The following is a 22382-nucleotide window of genomic DNA, read 5'->3' as shown; positions in this document are numbered from 1 at the left end:
TCCTGAGAGTGGGCTAGTTTTAATTCCCAACATAAATCGTAAGTTTGTTGGAATATTATCTTATTAATGTTCCATGTGTTGCTTGTAAATGGCTTACCACTGTTTTATCAGACACCTTTGTGGCTACTAAACATTTATCATGCAGCTTTTCTGAACTATAAATTATTGGTTAAAATCTGTCAAACATGTAAGTTAGCAAAATAAACCCCAATGGATAAAAAAAACTGTTTTTACAAACCAATCTAGGTACATAGATTTCTTCAAGTTTTTGTGCATTAACAATATTATTTTGTATTACTATCACTTATGAAAAGAACTGCTAAAATTGTTGAATTGAAAAACCAGCTTATTTTTCCAAATGTTTTAGTCTGCTGGATCAGGGCTGTCAAGTTAATATTGTCCCACAGATTATTATTTTATTTATTTATTTTTATTATTTTACTGTACACCCCAAAACAAGCATTTTCTTTTATGATTTGTGATTGCAGGTTTGTGAAGGTGTTTGACCAGGAAGCCCAACAGGTCCATATATACGATGCAGTCGCCAAACCAGTCGTCGAGAGGTAAAATGTTTGAATGTGTTCAAATGTCTCTATGCTGTTTGGTCCTGATAACACTGAAAATATTTCAATACCCCTAGGAGGGTATCACTCGTAAATTTTATGTAGGGCGAGTTATTTTTAACGTTCCACTCACCAACCCATGGAGATGGATGCTACCCACCTTCCAGCAGTGCTCTCAGCAGTCAGTTTCCATGTGACGTTACCCCTAGCACACTGTATGACAATACTTTACTGTATGACAATTCCTATAAACTATCAGTACGTCAAATTTACGTATTGATACCCCTAGCACACTGTATGACAATACTTTACTGTATGACAATTCCTATAAACTATCAGTACGTCAAATTTACGTATTGATACCCCTAGCACACTGTATGACAATACTTTACTGTATGACGATTCCTATAAACTATCAGTACGTCAAATTTACGTATTGATACCCCTAGCACACTGTATGACAATACTTTACTGTATGACAATTCCTATAAACTATCAGTACGTCAAATTTACGTATTGATACCCCTAGCACACTGTATGACAATACTTTACTGTATGACAATTCCTATAAACTATCAGTACGTCAAATTTACGTATTGATACCCCTAGCATACTGTATGACAATACCTTACTGTATGACGATTCCTATAAACTATCAGTACGTCAAATTTACGTATTGATACCCCTAGCACACTGTATGACAATGCTTTACTGTATGACAATTCCTATAAACTATCAGTACGTCAAATTTACGTATTGATACCCCTAGCATACTGTATGACAATACCTTACTGTATGACGATTCCTATAAACTATCAGTACGTCAAATTTACGTATTGATACCCCTAGCACACTGTATGACAATACCTTACTGTATGACGATTCCTATAAACTATCAGTACGTCAAATTTACGTATTGATACCCCTAGCACACTGTATGACAATACCTTACTGTATGACGATTCCTATAAACTATCAGTACGTCAAATTTACGTATTGATACCCCTAGCACACTGTATGACAATTCCTATAAACTATCAGTATGTCAAATTTACGTATTGATACCCCTAGCACACTGTATGACAATACCTTACTGTATGACAAAAAAACTATCAGTACGTCAAATTTACGTATTGATACCCCTAGCACACTGTATGACAATACCTTACTGTATGACAATTCCTATAAACTATCAGTACGGTATGTCAAATTTACGTATTGATATTCTTAGCGTCATGGATGATGATACCTTTCTAGGGTTAATATGATTACCATATGTATTGGCAATTCTATCTCCACCCAACCCAAGTAAGAATACTTTACTGAAAATTACAGCCTTTTATCTAAATATTGAAAACCTCTTAAATTTAGCAGAAAAGTATAACATGTATATTACAGGCTGGTACAAATTTACAACAATTGGAGTACCTAGTTTTGTAGTATGACTTGTTCATTCTCAGACGTATCTTTGGAGCAGCTCTTTGTTTTAGTATGAAAATAGTTAACATGGCACATAATTATTGTGGCATCAAAATGTAACTATAGCCACTCATTTAACAAGACTGAACACTAATGTAAATTTTTATACTACTATAAACCCCAACATATGAAAAGCACAGCAGCTGAAGTTTCAAGTGTACTTGCGCCAATGCCACCAGACGGCAGTGCAGGTCACGATGACGTGGCTCAGCAGTGTACATTCACACTTTTACGTTGAAATTCAGTAAGGAATATTATACTTGAACACAGGTAACTTACCTTGATAATTTTATTTTGTTTGCAACATGATTGAAGAAAAACATCACTTATTTTGTATAAAATAATCCAATATTTCTTCAATGACGTTATTGTTTTCTACGAGAACTTCTTTTCGAGGAGAGCTCCGCTGTCTCTTTGTTGCTACAACCGTCTAATTAAATATTTTTGCATGTTTCAGCTCCCTCAAGGGTTACAATGGAACCATTTTCGCCTACGGACAGGTAAATACTTTTACCTATAAATATAAAATTGATCAATTAAATTAGTTTTATGTAATTTTGTGGTGTTCCATGGTTAGTGAGAAGTTATCATCTTTTAAATTTGGACATTCTGAAGTTAGAGTTTTCTGTGTTGATTATACGTTGTTAACGTTAGCTTTGATTATTGGCAGAATATAAAAATAGACATCTCATTGTTATGTTAAAGATGTATCAAGTTTTAGAAATTAGCTGGATTAAGTGACCAACAGAGTTTTAGCTTTGTTTTAGTTTGCTGTTCAAAGCTACTGCATGATATATGTTGAAACCGCCAAGTTTGTGTCAATGAAAGAAGAATGTAATGTAATTTGGCCAGTAAACTTAGCACACTCTATTAGATTTTCAAGTGTTCTATTTGAATTAAAAAATTTAGCTCCAATCAAATAGATAAATTCAAATTCAAATAATCTTTATTTGTTAGTAGTATGCAATACATACATAAATAGTGTCAAATACATATATTGAAAAATGAAAAACAAAGGATTCTTAGAATTAACAATGCAAAAATTGACATTACTTCCTACAACTCATCGACAGAATAAATAAGATGCCCTTTTCTCAGGGCCGGATCTAGACAATTTTTGAGTGGGGGCAAACTAAAATTTGCCGCCCCCCCCCACAACCCACAACAAAAAATCCCTCACAAATTAAACAAAAATGTAGGGTAAAGTGGAATAGGTAGATATAACGAATTCCTTGACATAACGATTTTTTTTAAATCCCCTAGAACTCTCCATAAGACACAATGTCCCTATATTTTACCTCTACATAACGAACAAACTATAACAACGACCTTGATTTAACGAATTTTTCGTGATTTCGGCTAAAATAAGACACCTCGATATAACAAATTTATCATTGTCAGAACCTCTACATTGCGAATTTAACCTCTGCATAACAAATTGTTTACGTCTTTCCCTCGATATAACAAATCCCCCACCCAATTATTGTTTTGGGAAAATCTGTTTCTTTATCAAATGAAATGGAAAGGTCACGTCATCGCTTGCGCTAACATTCGTCTGCTCCGTTTTACATCTTTGTCTGCTGTCTCTGCGCGCGCTATGTTGCAATTGAGAACTGATTTCATTCACTGAGGACTGATGACGACGTAATGTTTAGTAAGCTGTGATTGGGCGATATGGGATAACTATGGTGAATTGTAAAATTTTTTTGATAAAGAAAAACCTAAGAAAGAATATAAAAACAAAACCAAAGAGAAAGAATAACAACATCGTTTTTTAACATTCCTTTTACGAGTATTTTTACTATCCTTAAGTTGGCTATGATTATACACTTTTATAATGACTTATCTAATAATTTATTGTTTTCAATACTATTTGTTTCAACTAGCATTAGCAACACCAATGCTTAATGATTATTATTGACATTCCTCTGTTGTGATAAATCAGTACTGTAGGCCCTACTGTAAGTAGCCTACCGGCCTATCGCGGGCAGTAGCTTACAAAACTTTCTACTGTTTTGTTTTGTTCTTTACATAATTTATGACTACGCAATACAGTGTTTGGCTAGGTTTTAGGAGGGTTAGAACAAGCTGTGATTTTAAACTTAAAGTTTTTAACCTGTACCAAGGTCAATGCCATTGTCATGATTGCGCAATATTCAAGATCCCTCCCCTTTATTATGCCGGATAATTTAGGTTCTACTGTTGTACAATGTAAACACTGTACTGTAAAGTATTGTAGCCCATGCTACTTTAATTGTACTGTATTTTAATGAGGTCAAGTCCCGACCTATATTGATCGACGCTGGTTCTGAACCTCGACTTAGCGAATTCCTGCAAACCTAACCTCTATATAACGAACCACGGCAGTGAGGCAGGGCGGTATGGCGCCTTGACAGGGATGGCGATCAGCTGAAATTATAAACAAACTTTTCTGTGCTGCTAACTATGCTATTAGGGCTCTCAGTGTTTTCTACTCCGTTGCAATTTATATGGATTTCTATTGTAAAATTATTGTTTGTTTATTACGTTATGCAGTTTTGAAATTACTTAATTGACGTTCCTTATGACGTTCGGCTCATTAAAAACTTTTTACAAACTGTATTAAACAAATTTACTGCAACCAGAAATTTACCGCCCCTCAACCCTGCCGCCTGGGGCAACCGCCCCCTCTGCCCCCCCCTTGTTCCGGCCCTGCCTTTTCTAGTATCTAAAAGTCAATAATGGTAGTTTATTACATGAATATTCTCACTTAATGGTTTATTCTTATTCGCAAAATAAAACAAAACTAAGCTGAAGGCTGACTACCGTAATAAATTTAACATAAGGGAATTAAAAAAAAGATCTTTCTTTGGTAAGTTGTTTCTTATGTTACAGACCGGAAGCGGGAAAACCCACACAATATCAGGTACCAAGGACAACCCTGGCGTTGTTCCAAGAGCTCTGCAAGACATCTTCTCAGCTGTGGAACAAGTGAGTAGTCAGTAATTAAAAATAAATGTTACACAAATCAGTAATTTAGAGGAAACACATCTTTTTAAAACTCCTTTGAATTTTTTCTAGGCAGAAGGTGAAACATACGACGTCCAAATGTCCTACCTGGAGATATACAACGAGCAGAGCAACGATTTATTGCTGTCGGCTGGCAAAGAGTAAGTTTTGGCCATGAATAATGACTGCAAAATTAAACCTAGTAATTTTCCTCTATAAATAGTAGAGCTGTAGACCTAATTTGCTAATTATTTGACATATCTGATCTTGTTCTTATTAGTTAAATGGAAAATGTAGTAGCTTGTATGTTTTTATGGCACTGCAATGGTAAGAACTAAATAATGTTGTGTTGAAGTAATTTTCCGCCTATTGTTCTTTGAGGATTATTGTCCTTCGATCAGGTTTCGGCAGACGTTTGTGCCATCTTGATCTCATAATGTGATCATGACAGAAAAACACTCCGTAGCCTGACCGCAGGATAATTGTTCTCAAAGAACTACATAAGACAGATTAACAAAACTGTAATATTTAAAAACCCATTGTTAGTAGATTGTAAAGGTTGTGCTAATGAAATATACGTGTAGTTGATTGTGTATAATAATTAGAACTCCTATCCATTAAACCATACCTCTACATATTGATCATTTGAAATTGTAGTTTGAATTGTCTAAGATATTTAATGTGTATTGGAAGAGTTATGATTGTTTTATGTGTAATTTTTTTTACTATTAGCATTGACTAATACAGTGGAGTCCCCATAATCCAAACTTTGGTAATACAAAAGTCCGCTTAATCCAAAACTAAACAAAATTTTTTTTAAAAAACTAATTTTAATTTTTTAATTTTATTTTGTTTACCCAGTACATGCTGTTACTTATCGGGGAAAGTCAAAACTGCGTTGTGTGACAACATAATGCAGTTTATTTTAGACACAAAAAGTGATGACCAAGTACGTGATGCCACCCATATGGAAAAAGCCGAAACTGTAGTAACGACAGTTAGTTGTACCTCATCGAAGTATTAAAGCTGTCGGGCGAGATAGACTTGTTGTATAGTGTAAACATTTCGCCATTTTTTTAGTAAACATTTTTCATTTTCCTCCTGGTATCCAATCTCGCCTTTGGGACTATAAATTAGGTATATATACCATAAATTAGGGTTTACTATTGTTTCACACAGCCATTGATCAATGATAAACAAAGACATCTGATTTGAAATAAGACTTTGGTTATGGTGAATTAGTTATAGTGTTTCTTTTATCTTCAAGGAAAAAGAAGATTGCTCTGCGAGAGAACGGAGACAAACTTATGGAGTGGCACAATTTGAGTTTGACACCGATTCAAACTTATACTGAAGCTCTAGAATTACTTTCGACTGGCGATACAAATAGGTGAGCTTGAGTTTGAATTTGATTATTTTGTGGATCAAACACTAAGGCTGAAAATTTTTCCCTAATCTGAAAATTGTGTGGGGAACCAGGAAGTACAAAAGTATGAATGTTATGATGAAGTAAGTATGAGGTTAGCCAGTGGGAAATTTTTCAAGTATATTGTTCTGAAAAAGGCTTCCAGTGCAAACAAATTTAAGACTAAACACTGTTAAATAAACTTTTACTGATTATATGCTTTGAAGTGGCAAGAAATTAACCTTCCTTTTTGTCCAATATAAAATTTAGAGCAATCTTTGCAGTTGATTGGGTATATTCCTGATTTTTCATATTTGTTCATTGGTTGCCGATTATTGTTGGGCATTTTTTGTTTCATTCTAAAGGAGTTACCTATTTCTTGTTGTAACTAATTTTGAATTTTGACTTGTCAAATGTTTTTCTTAATGGTTTATCAATCAAAGTAACCAATGTAAGTAAGTAATGGGAGACATATAAAGTATTTTTTCTGTTTTTCTTTTTGTTTTTTTATAAGTATTTATACATATAGATTTACTGTGTATAAATACGTCCGTGAATGTGACAACTTGAGGAATATTTTGTTAGATTTTTATTTTTTATCAAATTTGGTTTGAAGATGTAGGGCAGTATAAACTTGAATGAGTTTGCGAACCCCCAAAACATAAAACTTCCCAACTGCTCTAGATCATTTTAAAGAGCTTGAAAACAAATAATTTAGTGCTGTATATAGTGTTTTTGTACAGTTCTTGGTTACGGAAATAATAAAAAAATCTTAATTTTAAAACTCCCATGTTATTCAATTTTATGGAGAATAAGTAAACTGTTATAGTTTGCTTGTTTATGGATTTACTTTGATCAGACTTGGCAAATTGATTTATTTTATACTAAGATATTGATATTTTTAAATGAAACCCCCACTTCATTACCCTCCCTGTGGCAGCAAACCTAGGTACTTGTTAAACCTAATGTTATTTAATAGATTTAATTGAAAATCCAATCAGGCATAATGGAAATTCGCTTAGTCTGCAGGTTTGCTGTGGCGGGAGTATATTAATGGTTTGCACAAAAGTTGTTTAAATTGTTTCTCAAATACCGAGTAATAATCGGCTATTTACTACAATGCACCATCTCATACAGTAGTTCTTTTTGGCTTTAAATGTAGTTGATTTAGCCATTTAGCCTATAAAAGTCTTTATTATTTAGATTAAAGCAGTAACCTTTGTGGATAAACCAGAATCGCGGATAAATGAATGCCGGATATCGGATATTGGATAATTTTAGTGCTGTACTACAATTCTGTCGTCTCATAGACTGTGACTGTTGTGAGATAGTGCATGTTGCAGTTTTAAAATCAAATATGTCTTGTTTTCATTTTATTTTTTATTTTTTAAGATTTTCATAACTATTTAAGTTCCTGTAAGCTTTTGTTATTTTGTACCCTCTTTTTGTATCGACCTTTGTAATAAATTAGTTATTGCACTTTAGTTTTTGTTTTATTATAGGTTTATTGTTATTTATTAACCATTTTAAAACTTTGCATTGAATAATTCCCGATAGTAATAAGATCCATACAGATCTATAACATGCATGTATCCAATTTTCGTTCAATAAACAAATTGATTAATTGATAATCTAGTCTCGATCTCGTCTCAATTTATAATGAGAAAATAGAATTTAATCTCAAACTTAAAATCCAGCCTCGTCCAACCCTATTAAACAGTTATGTATACTTTGGACAAATGTGCCATGTAGCAATCTTAGTGTTTGATTTTTTTATTAGAACAACTTTGGAAATTGAGAGAAGAATTGTGATATCTGATATCGAACAGTTGTCAAAATGTAACAGAAGAACTTTATAGTATTTTCAGAATCAACCTTTTTACATTTAGAAAAAAAGGAGTGATTGTGTTTTTGTACAACACTATTTTAATTAAACCGAGGAGAATATCACAAAACTAAGCTGTACGCAATAGAGTTTTGCTCCTAAAATAAATTAAATATATGTTAGCATAGATAAATGGCATCTGGGTCTGGTAAAGATCTCACTTGGAATCAAACCAGAGACTTGAAGATTAAAGGCTAGCAATAATGTTTTTGAGCTATTAAATGCCAGTTTGAGTAGGAAATTATTATTAATCATGAAAAAAGTGAGATTATTAAATATTATCATTTATCCTCTAGCCAAACTATAACAATAAATTAAGTATCCATAGAGACGGCTCATTTTCATTATTTCAGTGAGAATTGCCAACACAAGCTAATTTCTTTTACTAATTCTATTCTCTTTTCCATACGTAAGTAATTACAATGACTCATGTACTTTCTATTGCATTAGGTGTAGGTGTTGGGTTGGCAGTTAGTTGGCTGTTGGACCAAGTCTTGGGACCTCCTCCTCCTCCTGCTGCTGCTCCTCCTGTGTTAGGTGGGGCAGTAGCGTTTCATGGCCACCTTCCCCCTCAAGCAGCCGGGGGGTAAAAGAGCAGGGACAAGTGCGGGGGTATGGCAACAAAAAACAAGAAGAAGAACCGAAAGAAATACCCAGTAAGGGTAAATACCCCCGCCGCAGCAAACCTGCAGACTATTTAACAAGCCACGCCTTAAAGCTACCTGTAAAATGAGCATAAAATTGGTGAGCCGCTAGATGATCTATGGAGTCATTATTTGGAACTGTAGAGGATCGAGAAAAAGCTGAATATAAGAAACAAGAGGCTGCTGAACAACGATTGAAACAGATCACAAATGGAGGATTGACAAGATAAAGGAGGATTGACATCTTGATCAAGGACTTGAATCCAACCATTGAAAAAATCCATAATTTGTCAAGATAAATTAAACCAAGAAGACGGACAATGAATTTTGCAAGACTTGTAATGACGACAATTGCACGACATGGATAGAGAGATACAAACAAGGAAAATCCAAATCTGCTCAGTCTGTGAATGTGAGACCTACACCAACACTCAGCTAATATGAAGAGACTCTAAACTCATGTTTAATGAAAATAAACGTTGATACATTTAAAACTTTGATTGAATAATTCCCGATAGTAATAAGATCCATACAGATCTATAACATGCATGTATCCAATTTTTGTTCAATAAACAAATTGATTAATTGATAATCTTGTCTCGATCTCGTCTCGATTTATGATGAGAAAATAGAATTTAATCTCAAACTTAAAATCCAGTCTCGTCCAACCCTATTAAACAGTTATGTATACTTTATTGTTCCTTTATAATGTGTTTTTATTGTGCATAGTATTTAGACCCAAGCAACACCAGGTTTCTCTGCTAGTTTACAATAAGCCTGGCATCCGTGATTATGCAAAATCGTTTTAGCTCATGGAATATTTATGTCCTACGTGTTTATTAAGATTGTGTGATGCTAATGCAACCTAGCGAAGGATCGCTGAACTACCTCAGTCGCTTGTCCATGTGCAGGACCCATGATGTTAAAAGGTTTTTTAAACGATAAAACTACTCTGAGAATTTATTTTTTAAATGTTCAGTCAAACAAAAATAGAAATATTGTATAGTAAAAACTGAAAGTATAACATATTAATTATGGAATACATGACCATGCTTGTAGCTAAAACTCCCGACCTAGTGACATTGTTTTGCTTCAAGCTAGTTTTGTTACCACTGTGTATGTTGTGGATGGCTTTGAATGCATGATCAATGTCGCCAATGATGAGACTGAAGCTAAACTTGATGACAGATCTCCAGTCCTTCAAAGTCTTGCATTAGTATCTTCTCTACCGGTACTGATATATTTTAGAAAATAAAAAATTGTATTATTTTTTTTTTAGTTTTATTACAACTTTTGTACCCCGTAATCTGAGGGACTAAGACATACAGTAGACTCCCTCTTATCCGGACACCTTTTAACTGGACATCAGTTTAACCGGACTACACTCGGCAAAAATGACATCTCTTTAACCGAACAATTTTTATCATCACATTGATTTAACCGTACTAGATCGGCAGGAATTGGGCGGTACTGAAACAACTGTTCTCGTGGGAAAGATTTGAGACCAGTGATCATGTATCTAAATATGATGCTCTCCTAAATTTAAGTCAAATACTGTATACAGTATGCATTTAAATGGTCCGTTAAAACGAGTTTTTGGAGACATCGGTTTAACCAGAAAACCCGTTATCCGGACTGGCCTCGGTCCCGAGAAGTCCGGATAAGAGGGAGTCTACTGTAACAGAAAGTTAATATATCCTGCCAAATCACCAATGGATTTTACCTAAGTGATAATACCGCAACCCCTAGGTCTAGCCTGAAGTAATGTGAAAAACACAACCAAACTCGTGCCTAGCATCCTAGGACAAAAAAAAAATACTAACACCTTATCATTCTGCTTACAGATACAGTGGGTATTTTGCTCTCACCGAGTTACCAGAATGCTCAATTGAGTCGTGTCTAATTGATTTTATATTCTTATCCAGGATTGTAGGCGACACTCCAATGAATGTGTATTCCTCACGATCACACACCATCCTCACCATCCACTTGACGGCTCACGTTCACGACAGTCTAGAGATCAGACGAGCAAAACTTAACCTTGTAGACTTAGCAGGGTATGTTTACATTTATACTGAACTCATAATTGATAAATGATATTTTAAACTGAACAATTAAGTAAAACAGACGTACAATTTTGTTTTGGAAATTATCACATTTACTTGTGGTTTGTCTTTTGGACTGCATTGTGTACAGTGCTTCAGAGGATCAAAAATCGCTGGTTTGACCCTGAGAAAAGTCATTAGTTTTAGATTGTTCATACTGCTATATTTCTTACTAGTCATTCTTTGTTTTGTGAACCTCATAAAGTTGTAAGTGCAAACTTTTACGATTTGTAATAGTTTTCTCAAATGGTTTTGTTTATACGAATATGTTGTTGCTGGTAGCTTTCACTTGATTTCAAACTAACCAACAATAAGGAGCGAGCTGGTAGAGCACAAGGCTTTGGTCCTCGAGGTCATAGGTTCGAACCCTGCATACCACCAATGGCTACCTATGTCATGATGTTGCAAACCTCAAGGCTTAACCTGAAGTAATGAGTAAAACTGTCAAGCAGAGCCTTGTGTTCTAGTATTTAAAGGATGGACTATAAAAAACCAACAAGAATAAAAAATAAAAGTTATTTTTCTTCAACAGTTCTGAACGAGTGCACAAAACCGGAGAAGAGGGTATAATCTTGGAGGAGGCCAGACATATCAACCTCTCTCTGCATTACTTGGAACAGGTAATTAAAACATAACAATACTTTTGGGGTATTTTTAAAGAGGTTGGCCTCAGGCTTGTGTGTAGAGTCTTTAATTAGTAATACAACTAGACATTCCATCATCCATCATCTGTATTCTCTTCCTGATTTTTCTATTTTGATCTTTATTGAATAGTAGTTTATTGATTGATTAAGTTGACTATGTCCATAACATGTTCCATTTTTAATTAAAGTAAATGCCATTTTGCCATTTTTGAACTTTGAGATAATGTTGTTGATCAGGTGATAGTTGCTTTGTCAGACCCCGGCCGCAGCCATGTTCCTTACCGCAACTGTACCCTGACTTCAGCTCTGCGGGACTCTTTAGGCGGCAACTGTATGACTGTCATGGTCGCCAACATAGCAATCGATAAAGATAATATTGAGGTGAGTTTGGGCTTGATCTATCGTGTAGAGGAATTATAAACTCATTGGGAGTTTTAGAAATTAGTCTTTTTTGGGGGACAAAAAAAATATCTTTGTGTCATATAACGTTTTCCTAAATTTTGATCACTAGTACAAGTTCTCTGACTACAGGGTTGTAAATGTGAGTTAATTGATCTATCATACCTAATTTTTAACCAGGCTCTAGCTCAGGATTTTTTTTCACTTTAGGCTAGGTCTAGTAGTTGCGGTTTTATCACTTAGATAAAATCCATTTGTGATTCGTGGTACTCGAACCCAGAATCTTAGGGACCAAAGTCCCTCTCTCTAACACTAGACCAGCTCGGTCCCTACCTTATCCTACCTGTTAGCTAGAATAAAAATGAAGACCACCCATAATAACTATATCCATATACATAAACCAATTGCTTTTCAAGCCAAACAAAATAATTGGTCTATAATTTAAATTTAGTCAATGCGAGTACAAAAATTATGCTAGGGTATTTATTTCACCTTTACTTTTAGAGATTGTAGGAAGAATAAGTTCTCACAAACAGACTGCAGGATAATGATAATGTTTAACTACATTTCTAAATATAAAGAAAATGAAAATATGATTAAGCAAATTTTAAATCGATTTTGATATTAACTTCCAGGAGACGATATCAACATGCAGATTTGCTCAAAGAGTGTCGCTGGTGCCCAATGAGCTGATCTTGAACTCTGAAAAGGACTTGAGTGGAGAAAATAATCAGCTGAGACTAGAAATACATCAGCTGAGAGGACAGTGCACTCTACTTAGAAACAAGGTTAAATGAGTTTCATCTTATCTTTCCTAAACCCCTAAAAGTATACTTTAGATTCAGCCAATAACCATTTAATCACTGAGTTTAAAGATTTCAATTTTTTTTTACCAGTTAGCTGGGCGAATAAGTAGTAGTAAGTAATCAAAAAGTTGCTGGTTTACGCCTGAGAAAAGTCACTGGCTTTTCTCACAGTTAAAAATTGAATCCAATTGTGCATCTAAAGTTAGTCCAAGTTCCAAGTTATGTAAAGCTATTTACCCTTTATTTTAGCATCTGGAAGTTAAACAAGTATGTTTTCTTCTTTCATACAATCCCATCAATACCTTTGTCATAATTGGCTATTAATAACAATCTATCGTGTAGAGAAACATTTATATTTTTGTTTCCAGGTTAAAGAATTAGAACAACGAGAAAATAAATTGTTTCCAGAAGATTGTGGGAAAAGAGAATACCAGTACACAGAAAACAAACATTTGTACTCCACACAATTAAAAACCGATATTAGTATCCTTAACATAATGGTAAAATTCCATTTCTGCTTTGGCTTGTTGTAGATGTTTTAATCCAATATACCTACTGTTTAAAATTTTTGTTTTTTCAAGTTTTAATGTTCTATATGCAACAATTGGAGATTGGTTAGGACTGATTTTTTCGGACATTCAGTCATTAACAGTAAAAATTAAAAGCATTATTTGAACATTTATTGATGACATTTAAATTAATTTTCACATGATTACTTTGATTTTTTACTTGTACATAGAGCATATCTTGCAGTCTCAGCGTCATCGTAGATTGTCTTAGACCAGGCAATTTTGAGTCTAGCAACAGTTGCCCAATTAATAGGGGAACTGTTGCGCAACTCACTCGGAGACTGAAGTTTTGTGACAGTTGCGCAGGAGTACGCACACAGGCGACTGTTCAAGACGCAAATTGGACATTACAGGGTGTCTACCAGTCGGAAATTCCGGGAAATTCGGGAAAAAGTCGGGGATTTTGAAAGGTCGGGAAAAGTCGTGAAAAAGTCATGAATTTCGGCCGAAAGTCGGAAATAATCTAACCTTTCAAAATTAGGGATGAACGGGTCCCAAAACTTTAAAAAAATGTTCTGGATCTTATATTCCTGATCATTGGGACGGGATTACATTTGAGGGGTGGGGGATGAAACTAAAATGCATCGGAATTCCAATTTGATTCAGTGATGATCAAAATAACGATTTGAATCATGGGAATTCAGTGTCCATAATATACGTTTTTGAATCAGCATCCATACGTTATGGAATCAGTATCTATATACGGTATTGAATCAGTATCCATATACGTTATTGAATCATTATCCAAATAACTTTTTGAATCAGTGTCTATACGTCATTGAATCAGTATCCATATACGTAGTTGACTGTTACATTGATACTGTTACTTTGACTATCAGTATCCATATATAACTTATTGACATTATTCAAATAATTGACATTAATTATATAAGCTATTCATTGAGATGAGACATTGCTTAGCCATACAAGTTATTACCATCCAAGTACATGGCATACACTGAGACATTGCTTAGCCATACAGGTTATTGCCATCCAAGTACATGGCATACACTGAGACATTGCTTAGCCATACAAGTTATTACCATCCAAGTACATGGCATACACTGAGACATTGCTTAGCCATACAAGTTATTACCATCCAAGTACATGGAATACACTGAGACATTGCTTAGCCATACAGGTTATTGCCATCCAAGTACATGGCATACACTGAGACATTGCTTAGCCATACAAGTTATTACCATCCAAGTACATGGTATACACTGAGACATTGCTTAGCCATACAGGTTATTACCATCCAAGTACATGGCATACACTGAGACATTGCTTAGCCATACAAGTTATTACCATCCAAGTACATGGTATACACTGAGACATTGCTTAGCCATACAGGTTATTGCCATCCAAGTACATGGCATACACTGAGACATTGCTTAGCCATACAGGTTATTGCCATCCAAGTACATAGCATACACTGAGACATTGCTTAGCCATACAGGCTATTGCCATCCAAGTACATGGCATACACTGAGACTGCTTAGCCATACAGGTTATTGCCATCCAAGTACATGGCATACACTGAGACATTGCTTGACCATACAGGTTATTGCCATCCAAGTACATGGCATACACTGTGACATTGCTTAGCCATACAGGTTATTGCCATCCAAGTACATGGCATACACTGAGACATTGCTTAGCCATACAAGTTATTACCATCCAAGTACATGGCATACACTGAGACATTGCTTAGCCATACAAGTTATTACCATCCAAGTACATGGAATACACTGAGACTGCTTAGCCATACAGGTTATTGCCATCCAAGTACATGGCATACACTGAGACATTGCTTGACCATACAGGTTATTGCCATCCAAGTACATGGCATACACTGAGATATTGCTTCACAATACAAGAAGTTATGTATACCTTGTAGTTCTGATTCTATCCTCTTATTTTATCAATGTAAACCAATTGAAATATTCAGTATTTAAATCTTACAAAGGTTTTTATTTGTTTACACCCAAACATATCTTTATTTATAAAATGAATAACATAAAATAGGTAACATACTTAACAACATGATGGTGCAAGTAAAAATTATGAAATAGGCAAGAAGCTCACTGATATTTCCAGAAATACTGGTTCTTCTAATGTATGATTGAAAACAGATATTTCACTCCACTGAGAAGTATGAATAGAAAAATTCCATGTTGCTTCGAATCGAGTTACATCAACATTTTTTTTTTTTAATTGAATCGTTGCTTTGAGTTGAAATGTTTTGCTGCTTCACACACCCCTACATTTAATACGGGATTTTCTTGGCATGTGATACGTTTCGATCGTCAGTGATTTCACTGGGTCGTAAGTGACAACATATTGACGAAGGTACCGTGACCGCGAGACGGAAAAAGGTGTAGTAACATGGAGAATGGACCGAGTTTTTGGTCGGGATTTATATAAAAATGGTAATGAAAAGTCGGGAAAAAGTCGGGAATTCCATTTGAGAAATCTGGTAGACTTACAGTATGGATTTAAATGATACAACAATAGTTTGTAGGCCCTACTCTGTTTTTGAAGTTTAGCGCATGAAAGAAGAAGAGGATTAGAGGGTTCAAATCTTTTGTAACTACCGATCCTTCATAAATATCTACTCCCACAATGTCTTCTTCAAATTTATATCAGAATAGTCTTACAATGACTTTAAATAGAAAGGCAGCCTCTTTTTAACTTCATAAATTAATTGTTTAACGTCCTCAACACGCAAACTCATACTTAAAAATTCACTTTTTCCAGACAAACTTTACACTACATTTAAAGTTAAGAGAGCAAACGCAAGTGCTATTTCCCATGAGTAGCCGACTGATACTGAGCGAAACAGCGACATTATAGTCGTATGTGTGCGCGTCTAGACTTGTTTCAATTCAATGGATACCAAGCCTGGAGCGACAGTCCCGCGACAATTGAGTTGCAGAGCTGTCTCTGGCAAATTTGGTCTGGGAACAACGATTGCAACAGTTGCGCGACTGTCCCTCGATTGCTTCCTTGGTGTGTGCACTCCAATTTAACACAATGCTGAACATTTTGGTCGGGCAAATGTTGCTAAACTCAAAGTCACCTGTCCCCTCCCTGGCTTTATGATCACGGCATCACCGGCCATTGGCCATTCGGTTAACCGACGTTTCCAATGACCGGGCTTTGATAATCGACACTTTATTCACTGTATTCCTCAGGGCTCTGCTTTTGCAGCCTCATCTTTACTGTTCTATTCATTAGGTAAATCAAGTCCTCATGGAGGCGACCATACATAATGTCTGTCCTCCAAAAGAAGGAAGTTTATTATAATTAAGTTAATTACTGTTTTACAAACAAACTTTGAATTAACACTTCACGCTGTCAACTGTGGTAAATTACCCAAGCTGTTGTTTTAAATTTGTAGCAGCCTTTGAATTAGGGTTTGTAAACAGAGTTTATGTGTGTTTTCAAATTTTTAGCTTGTTATAAAAATCAAAGTATTTTAAGATTGTATTCCTTGAACACTTAACAGTTTACTTGATAGACTGGCTTCAAGAGATGAAGGGTAAACATCCAAATCTCCGTTCTGTCAGTGACTCTAGTTCTTCTGGATACAACGTTCTCTGTTTAGGTATTTTGTTTCTTGATGTCTACGCCGGCGGCATTTTTACTTGAAGAGCTACGGTACTAAGTATTTTGCAGAAAATGTACTTTATTTCATTCTATACATGCGGAAAACATTAATTTCATTCTATACATGCGGAAAACATTAATATGAACAGGATTTTTTTTATTTAAAGATGTTGGTAGCCTTTTTTACCTTTTACTTGCTCATTCACATGGGTCACAGAGACATGTGCGTGTGTGCGTGAAACATACCCAGCAAAGCAACCAGAATCAAAACCCACGACATCACTGTTTTTGGGCCGGAAGTCTGTGGTAATGGACTCACCAGATGACATCAATTCAGCCAATTGAATCGTCCTTGTAAAGACTAAAGAGAACTATTTGATTCAATACATGCGTAAACATGCAATTTTATTTGTTTTGTTTAAATTTATAGTGTTTGTTCTTGCAAATCTAAACCCAACACATACCTACTTGTACTTCCATGGATCAGTACAACTCATGGTGGGTAACTTAGGAATGGATCTGTCTAACCTAATACATTAAAAACTGTATTAGTCTGAAGAAAAAATTGTAACCAAATTTTTCCTTGATCCAGCGGAACCTGATGAAGGATTTGATGAGTTTGCCGCTGCTACAAACGCCAGAGAAGATTGGAGTAAAGCGAGAGAGTCAGAGAAAACTGCCTCGGACGCTCTCGCAAGTCAAATCAACATTATTGATGCTGTACACCAGGAAATGTGTGAGTGATATACTTTCTCACATGTAACCTAATGACCCTCCAGAAAAGCAAACCAAATTATTAGTTGTTGATGTGTTGGTGAGCCTTGAATAAGTTTTAATTTGATTTGTTTTTATAGTTTTTGGTGTAGTTGTTGAGTTAAAAAAAGTCAAAGTTTGACTGCTCTAAACATTTTTTTTTTCTTAGCTACTGTGTTTCCCGGCATTGTCAAGTTTATGTTTCAAGGTTTGGCTCTAGATCCAAAAACATCTGGCCTGTAATGTACAAATGTCTGATGGAAAATGTCCGCAATTTTTCTTTAGTTTGTATCTAATTGCAACGGAAACCCATTACTTTAGGTTTAGTTTCTCTCTCTAAAAAACTAACTGGCATCAAATGTTGGTGTAATTTTATTTTAATAAGTCATTTACTCTAGTGGATTGGTGGAAACAAGACGAGAAGAGTTTGGTTCGTGAGATGATGAGTGGTCGAGTCATAAACATACCCGGGACAGAGGTAAAAACTGTTGCAGACGACGCTTCAGCAACTGACATATCCATCGACCAACTGATGGGCAGACACTCCGAACTGCTCAAGGACTTTCAAGTAGGTAACCAATCAGAACTATTATTACCAGGGTTAGCCATTAAACCATCGTTGTGATAACCGATCCTATCACTTGAATGTATATAATAACTTAAATTTACTTGGCTCAAAGTAAAAAATCTGTAAACTGGAGCTAATCAGTTATTCTCTTTGTGAAATGAATTACCTTTGTTCAATTAGAAAATGAAATACGTTAAGTATACGAATACAAAACCTAGTCTCCTAAGAGTTATCCATGGAAAAAATGTTTTTGTTTCGCATACAATCTATTAATATATAACTTTTTCTCTTCTACTTGATATATAAAAATGAACTATGTTTTCTCAATGTTGGTAAATCTTTCAGCTGTTGAAATCCAGACTTAAGCACGCCAAGAGAAACTTGCAGAGATTGAAACGTAAATACTTGGTAGAATTCACCAACTGGAAAAAGGGAAAGGTTCCGTTTGAAGACTTCTTTGATCAGCTAGGCGGTTTTGGTGATGCCAAAGTATGTGTAAATGATATCAGTGGTTTATCCAAGAACTGTTCGATGAAGAATCAAATTGATATTGATCAAACATATCTGTTCAACAAAGATGATGTGTTTGCCAACAAAATATCCGGTCATGCAAGAAGTGACTTTTCTTTAATGTTGAACGAGTCAGGCTTGAGTAGTATTCTGGATAACAGTGCCTTTTCCACATCTACCTTGCTTTCTGATTCCAGGTAGTACTCTTTGTTAATTTCATTATTTATTAACCATCGTTCTTATAGATTTAAGATAGGAAAAGATTATATTTCATGATGGGTTAGCCTCTGCATCAAGAAAATGCAAATATAAAAGGTTTAGTTTACCTGTTGCGTCAATTGATCCTTAAGTTATGAAATAACTACGGCCGTTTCGTTCTGCTAAGCGAGTACATCTTCAGGTTGTATGAACGTTAAAGTACGGCTTTCTCATTTGTGGATGGAGTCGTCAGCACATTTAGGACACATAACACGAAACACATACAAAACATTAAAATATTTACAATAAAAAACTTGGCCAAGTAGTCTGAACACGAGGAACACAAAAGGCCTTATGATGCTGCATAATTTTTTGAGAGTTATGTTAGTATTTTGTAGCAACTAGCAAGTGAATTAATAATAATTAATTCATTAATTTTGTGTCTTTCCACCAAGTTGTTGGTCATATCAATATATCATATTACTCCTTGGGAAAAATCTGCTCACGCCTCCTAAAAAATTTACTCATTCTCTTATTTGTTTCAGTTTGATTGGTGGGGCTAATTGGGCAAGCGGTTTAAATTTTAAATTGCCACAGCTTAGATCTTCGGTTTAGAGTGTTTAAAATAGGATTAAAATGGAATAAAAATATATTTATGGAGGACTAGCTAGGGACTATGAGATATCTCCACCGTAATTTCTGAACTTGGTATTTGTTTGTTACATTGATTAATTCAATTTAATTTATATGGCGTGAATAAACAATTAAAAATTACCTGACTCAGGATGATTTTGTAATGTGTGTTTGACAGAAAAGAGTTCTTCGTCTTATTTGAATCAAAGTAGCAATGCCTCAACACAATACAATAATCAGGGCCTGATTAAGGGTCTAATCGCCAGTAGGCTGACGTTTTTTCGCGCCCCCCCCCTCTCTACCACTAGCCCTCTCTGCCACCACTTTCAAAATTTCAAAAATTAAAAATGTCCAAAGGCATTATACTACTATTCATTTGATTTAAAAACAAAAGAAAACTGATCATAAATTAATGCATGGTTTGAATAGGAACTTTTAAAACTGCAAATTTTGACTTTGAGATAATATTTTAAATTTAAGAGCTACACAATATGTCATAGTCATAGGCACTATTAATTCTGGTTGAGTATAGATACAGATAGTACAGACTTTGTTTAAAATAAGTTCACAGTACGACCTTATAAAGCTTCGTTCGTACTAGGGCGGCACATCATGGACGGGCGGCCGTCACAGAATTTTTTTAACCTTGAACATAGGGTGGAAAATGCCGGCCGTCCCAGGGACGCCGGCAACGGATAACCTGCAATTTTTCACCTTATGTTCAATGATAAACAAACGCCATGACGGCCGCCCGTCCGTGTTGTGATGCACTATTGCGAACGTGGTTTAAAATAGTAACAAATCGGTTGTTCAAGGAATGTAAAACTTTTTGATTTGAAATAATGTATTTATTTTACATTTCATTAAACATATGATTGTATTAAATCAAAAGTAGACCTAACCTAAAATATCAAAAAACCAAACAATAATATACGTACTTTCTAAATTAACTCTGTAAGGCCTAAAACACCTTACCTAGGCCTAAAACAATTTTATTAGGGCCTTTAGATGGGGCCTTTACGGCCCCGGTCCCAGCTTTAAGTCTTAGCTGTCTGGTGTCCCCCTAAAACACTTGGCTGACTGGCGCCCTAGGCTCCAGCCTAATTACCCTAACGGGTAATCAGGCCCTGACAATAATCATGCTTCACATAAAAATCTGAATTTCATAATCCTCAAAATCATTTAGAATTAAACTCTAGCCTTAACTTGTACTAACCTAAATATTTATAATATTTATGTATCCACCACAGAATAACTTCGGAAAAAGAACGGTTGGATTGCAAGGAACCAAGGTTGGTGCGTTCAGAACCTTTGTCTCTTCACTCAGCTGAGCTCGGTCTTCAAACTGGTAAATTAGTCTCTATTCCACTGACTGGTGTTTACGACATTGATGAAGAGATCATAGCTTTCTACGAGAACAAACATCCCAGCTGATTACAACTGTATCGGGTAACATACAATCAAACTGATCCAGGCCAAAATGTATCAAATAAGGTCAAATAAGAATAAGTGAAGGAGACGGAAAATGTTTAAAACTCAAATTAATGGAATGTTGAAATATGTTATGTATGTATCGGATGGAATAAAATTTGAATTGTAAAAGAATCTCGGTGTAAAAATAAAATAACTGATCAAAGTTGGTTTTGATTTGATTTTAGGTTGGGACTCACTTTGTAAATGAATGATAGAATTTCAATATCTTGATCAATTATCATTTAATTATTTAATATGGGGACGCCACTATGTGCATATTTTAACCTAAATATTAGTGAAGGATGAGTGGCGCGATCTTGTAGTCTTGTTAGTGACTAAGGCAGACATGTTCCTTAGACACAGCTGTTAATTAATAGCATATACAGTCAATGGCAACTAAGGGACCTACAGTTTATAGTGGAATCCGAACCACATTTTTCCTTGTAATTTACGAATTGGTCTAATTATCAGGATAGTACTGCGAATCGAATCGAATAGTCATAGTACTCACTAGTGCGGACGTTAATCAACACCAGGGAGCATCTGATCCACAGTGCATCCATATAAATATACACAATTTGTGACCTCCTAGTAGTTGGATTACAGGAAGACGCCACCGTCCCAGTTGGATAAAATATTTGAGGTAGAAGTAGATGTTTTTGGTAACCACTGTATCTGGCATGCTTGAATAATGAACCTCCTAATCATAACCATGTTGATTTTCGTCAATTATAATGTAGTCTGCATGGTACTACCTATTGTCACCAGTACGTTTACAAATTTCAGTCATTTTTTATAGCGATAACATTTTTTTTTGTAACATTACTTAAGAACTGCCTGATTTTCCGCATAACCTCTCTATCACAATTGTATTTGCTTCAATTGGCAAGTTACTGTTATAACGTAACGTAAGTTATATTTACCTGAAAAAATGCAGAATTAAAAGGCCTAATGTTGTTCAGATGGTTTTGTGTTTCCCTTAAATGTGAATAATGCAAATCCTTCAATGAAAGTTTTACTAAGGTTTCTTGGATGTAGTAGTCATATTATTTTAAAATCACTTGACTTTTATGAAAACATATATTTAATGTCCTTGCCGTACCAGTTTAATTCAGCCTTAGAGTGTTTTCCTTTGCCAATCATCATAA

The 22382-nt window shown here is 35.1% G+C and overlaps 1 protein-coding gene across 1 annotated transcript; it reads left to right on the top strand.

Moving 5' to 3' along the window:
* Positions 1-471: 471 nt before the first annotated feature.
* LOC128995747 (uncharacterized) lies at positions 472-21364 on the top strand. The gene is made up of 15 exons (XM_054420765.1): positions 472-563; positions 2500-2542; positions 4917-5012; positions 5103-5191; positions 6298-6420; positions 10890-11021; positions 11602-11689; positions 11951-12094; positions 12748-12900; positions 13287-13401; positions 16999-17097; positions 17692-17835; positions 18251-18420; positions 18766-19127; positions 21012-21364. The coding sequence occupies exons 1-15, from the start codon at positions 472-474 to the stop codon at positions 21193-21195; spliced, it is 2034 nt and encodes a 677-aa protein (XP_054276740.1). The 3' UTR covers positions 21196-21364.
* Positions 21365-22382: the final 1018 nt, after the last annotated feature.

Source organism: Macrosteles quadrilineatus, unplaced genomic scaffold (assembly GCF_028750875.1).
Source record: "Macrosteles quadrilineatus isolate MER2022 unplaced genomic scaffold, UCM_ALF_1.0 Scaffold_5__1_contigs__length_97177068, whole genome shotgun sequence".
In the NCBI taxonomy this organism is placed as follows: domain Eukaryota; kingdom Metazoa; phylum Arthropoda; class Insecta; order Hemiptera; family Cicadellidae; genus Macrosteles; species Macrosteles quadrilineatus.
Note: the sequence above shows the minus strand (reverse complement) of the source record. Positions and strands in the feature narration are given on the sequence as shown.